Source organism: Aptenodytes forsteri, unplaced genomic scaffold (assembly GCF_000699145.1).
Source record: "Aptenodytes forsteri isolate BGI_AS27 unplaced genomic scaffold, ASM69914v1 Scaffold324, whole genome shotgun sequence".
NCBI classification, from domain to species: domain Eukaryota; kingdom Metazoa; phylum Chordata; class Aves; order Sphenisciformes; family Spheniscidae; genus Aptenodytes; species Aptenodytes forsteri.
In genome coordinates this window covers 1464268-1467551 of record NW_008795485.1, presented here as the reverse complement: position 1 = coordinate 1467551, position 3284 = coordinate 1464268, and the positions used below count along the sequence as shown (strand labels likewise).

General features: G+C 65.2%; 1 protein-coding gene across 1 annotated transcript; it reads right to left on the bottom strand.

Annotated features, from left to right (window-relative positions):
* Positions 1–1497: 1497 nt before the first annotated feature.
* On the bottom strand, positions 1498–2999 carry SPATA19 (spermatogenesis associated 19). The gene is made up of 5 exons (XM_009281304.1): positions 2922–2999; positions 2394–2570; positions 2097–2188; positions 1864–1941; positions 1498–1591 (listed from the first exon to the last, which is right to left on the bottom strand). The coding sequence occupies exons 1-5, from the start codon at positions 2997–2999 to the stop codon at positions 1498–1500; spliced, it is 519 nt and encodes a 172-aa protein (XP_009279579.1).
* Between the last annotated feature and the right edge of the window lie 285 nt (positions 3000–3284).

Below are 3284 nucleotides of genomic sequence, written 5' to 3'. Positions count from 1 at the left end.
AAAACCAGCCCCAGGAAGTCCCAGCTCTCCCTGCGGAGCTTAAAAGCCCTGACACCTGACACCTGCGTGACCCCCCCACCCCAGCCCCATCAGCACAGCTGAGCTGCCGCCGGGGGTGCCGGGGGTACCGGGGGTTCAGGGCTGCCGCGCACGCCAGCACTCTTCTGCTCCCCCCCCGCGGCCTGCCCACCTACGCCGGGGGTGCCGGGGGTACCGGGGGTTCAGGGCTGCCGTGCACGCCAGCACTCTTCTGCTCCCCACCCCAGCGAGCATCCCTCATCCCCGCGACACTCTGCCCCTCCAGCCCGTGACCCGCACACCCCTTGATGAGCTCCTGCAGCATCATTTAGCTACACAAATGCCTCGGTCACAGCCCAACAACCTTGTATTTGCCCACTCGTTTCTCTCCAATGCAGCACGAATCAGTTCCCCCTGTAATGCAGGATCTGGCCGAGGGGGGCTGGCCCCCCACCTCATCTCTCCTCCTTCCCACAGGGCTTCATCAAGCATGGAGCAAAGCTGGATTGGAGCACCTTAACGACTCCCGAGCAGCCTCCGGCTGGGCAGGCTGGCGAGGGGCGGCAGCCGGGCTCTGCCCACCCTTGCTGGGGTGCAGGGTGTTGTGGCACCCGCGGCAGGAGCGTCCCTGGCCTCTGCACCGGCAGAGTGCAGACGTGCAGGGTCCGCGTGGGAATACCCGGGGCAAGCCGGGAAAGGCAAGGGGCTGCCCTCGACACCCAGTTTTGGGGAGCTGTGTGTGGAGAAAAGCGACTGGCGAGGGATGTGGAAGTGGCCTTCCTCTGCATCCTTGCTCACTGAGGGGCTTTAACTGGGAAGCCCCGGAGCTGGTACCCAAAGATGCTGCACCGCCCCGAGCTGCATCCCCAACACACCGAGGGGTGCGAGGGCAGCACACCTTCCCGCAGAGCAGCCAGCCCCTAAAAGCTGTCATTGCAGGGAGGCTGGGGGGGACCCAGCGGGGATCCCGGGGGGCAGCAGGGATGGCTCAAGGGAAAGGGGGCGGACAGACGGACGGACAGAAGCAGCCCCTTGATCCCGGTCCCACAGGGGGATACCCAGAGGGCAGAGATGCTGGAGGTGGTCAAGGAGGCCTCTTCTCCCTGCCACCTTGCCTCCGCCAGCGCCGGGAGCTGCTGAGCCAGCACTGCCACCTCGTGGCACGGCCGCCGGCAAGGCTGGGGACGGTGCGGCACCGCACACTGCACACCACGCAGTCCTGGACGAGGCACACGCTCCAATGGTGTACACAGCCTTTATCAGCAGGGGAGCTGCCTCCAGACGAATCAGCACCAAAAAGGGGGCAAAAAACTTCAAAGGGGAGCGGAGAGCGGGTCAGCCTGGATAAAAGAGCGGGGCGAGAAAGGGAAGATGCAGCAGTGGATGGGGCAGGATCCCTGGTCTCAGGGGAGACAGCAAGGGACCTGGCTCACTGCCCTGCCTTGCCCCCATCGGACGGTGTTGGGGCTCTCTTACCTCCTAGTCTTCGCTTGAAAGCAGGACCTGGGCATTGGTGTCCGGCTCGGTGTCCGGCTTGGTGTCCGGCTTGGCTTGGAGCACCAGCCGGGACATGCTGCAGCAAGCTGAGGTTAGGGGGGTGCGCGGGAACCCCTGCCCCGGACAGGCGGTGAAAGGGCTGGCTTTCCACCAGGGTCAACCGGCCCTTTCTCCTTGCAGGGGATGGGGGTTTGAAGCCCACGGGCTTTAACTCCTGGGAGCAGGGTGAACGGGAGCCTGGGCTTCAACCTGCCGAGGGCCGGCACGCCAGAGCATGCGGGGTGTCTGGGCGAGGGGAGCCCCGGGGAACGTGGCAGCCCCCCAAAGTCTGTGCAGGGGGCAACTCACCGGTTTTCCATTTGCTCCAGCCCTTCCTGTGCCACCTCGTCCTCTGACACGCTCAGCACACAGCAGACCTGGGTTTGGCTGCAAGAACCACGCCGGTCCCCTCAGGCACTGCAGCCACCACCGCCGAGCTCCCCAGTCCGGTGCAGGGGCACGCCGCTGAGCTCCCCAGCCCGGTGCAGGGGCACGTCCTACCCCATCCCCAGCCGGTCCTGGTGGGCACCATGGGGCTTTACCTCCGCCTCAAGAGCTGGATTGTGGTCCTGTCCTCCAGGAAGGAGTGGCTGAGTGACCGTCCCAGCGGGCACGCAACGACGGCCCCATCATCCTGCCAAAAGCAGAGGGGGACGAGGTGTTCAGGGCCTTGGCACGAGGAGCACGTGCCAGACAGACCCAGTGCATGGCACGGACACAGGGTGGCCGAAGCTGGGTGCCTCCAAGGGTGCAAATGGGAAGGTTTCTCATCCGAGGGAGTGTTTAATCTCAAAGGAGCCCCTAGGACTCCCTCCATCCCCAGCACCTCCCAGCTGCACCTTGCCGAGCTCCCAGACACCTCCGTGGGGCACGGCCACGCTCAGCCCACGGATCCCAACCTGTGGGTCCAGCCTGCTCGCTGCCAGGCATGCTGGAGGAGCCGATGCAGACTCTGCCCGCTGCGCCGCCGCGCCAGCCAGCATCCACCTGAAGAACCTGGAGGTCCCGTCTTCAACCTGCAAAGGCAGCAAAGCCGCCATCAACCACAGGCACCCCCGGCGGGAGGACCATGTGTTGCATCCTGACCCCCAACGCTGCCTTTGCATGAAATCATAGGAAAACCTCCCTGGATTTAAATCCTGGGCTCCCCTGGTTGGGCATCGGCATTCGCACGCCTCAGCCTCACCTTATGCAGCCACCGCTCCATCAGTGAGACCGTTCCCACCTCCACTGCAGGGATACCCTGGAAGAGAGGCAGCCACTGACCCCCCCAGCCCTGGCCAGCGCCCGGGGGGGGGGGGGGGGGGGAACCTGCCACAAAGCCCTCAGCGCCGTCAGCGAAGCCCCTTCCCCGCCCCACCGCTTACCGGGGTGCCAGCAGAGAGGAAGGGAGCGCCGATGCCTTTCCGTGCCGTGATATACATCAGCCACGTGGAAATGATCATCCTGGGTGCCCGTCGGTGGCACCGCCAACGCCCCAAGCCCGGCACATTATTGGGTCAGAACCGGAACCGGCGCCGCAGCACCCGCGTTCCAGCACAGGGTTCCCAGAGCAACGGGGACAAGGGAGCTACAGGGAGCAAATCCCAAGGGAGCAAATCCCAATTCAGGGCACCCACGGGAGCCAAGACCGTGGCACCGGGCTACAGGGCAGGGGGACGCGGGGCGCAGCTCACGCAGGCTTTTTTGTAAACCCTCCTGCGAGCGTGGCTGAATGGGACAGGGGAGAG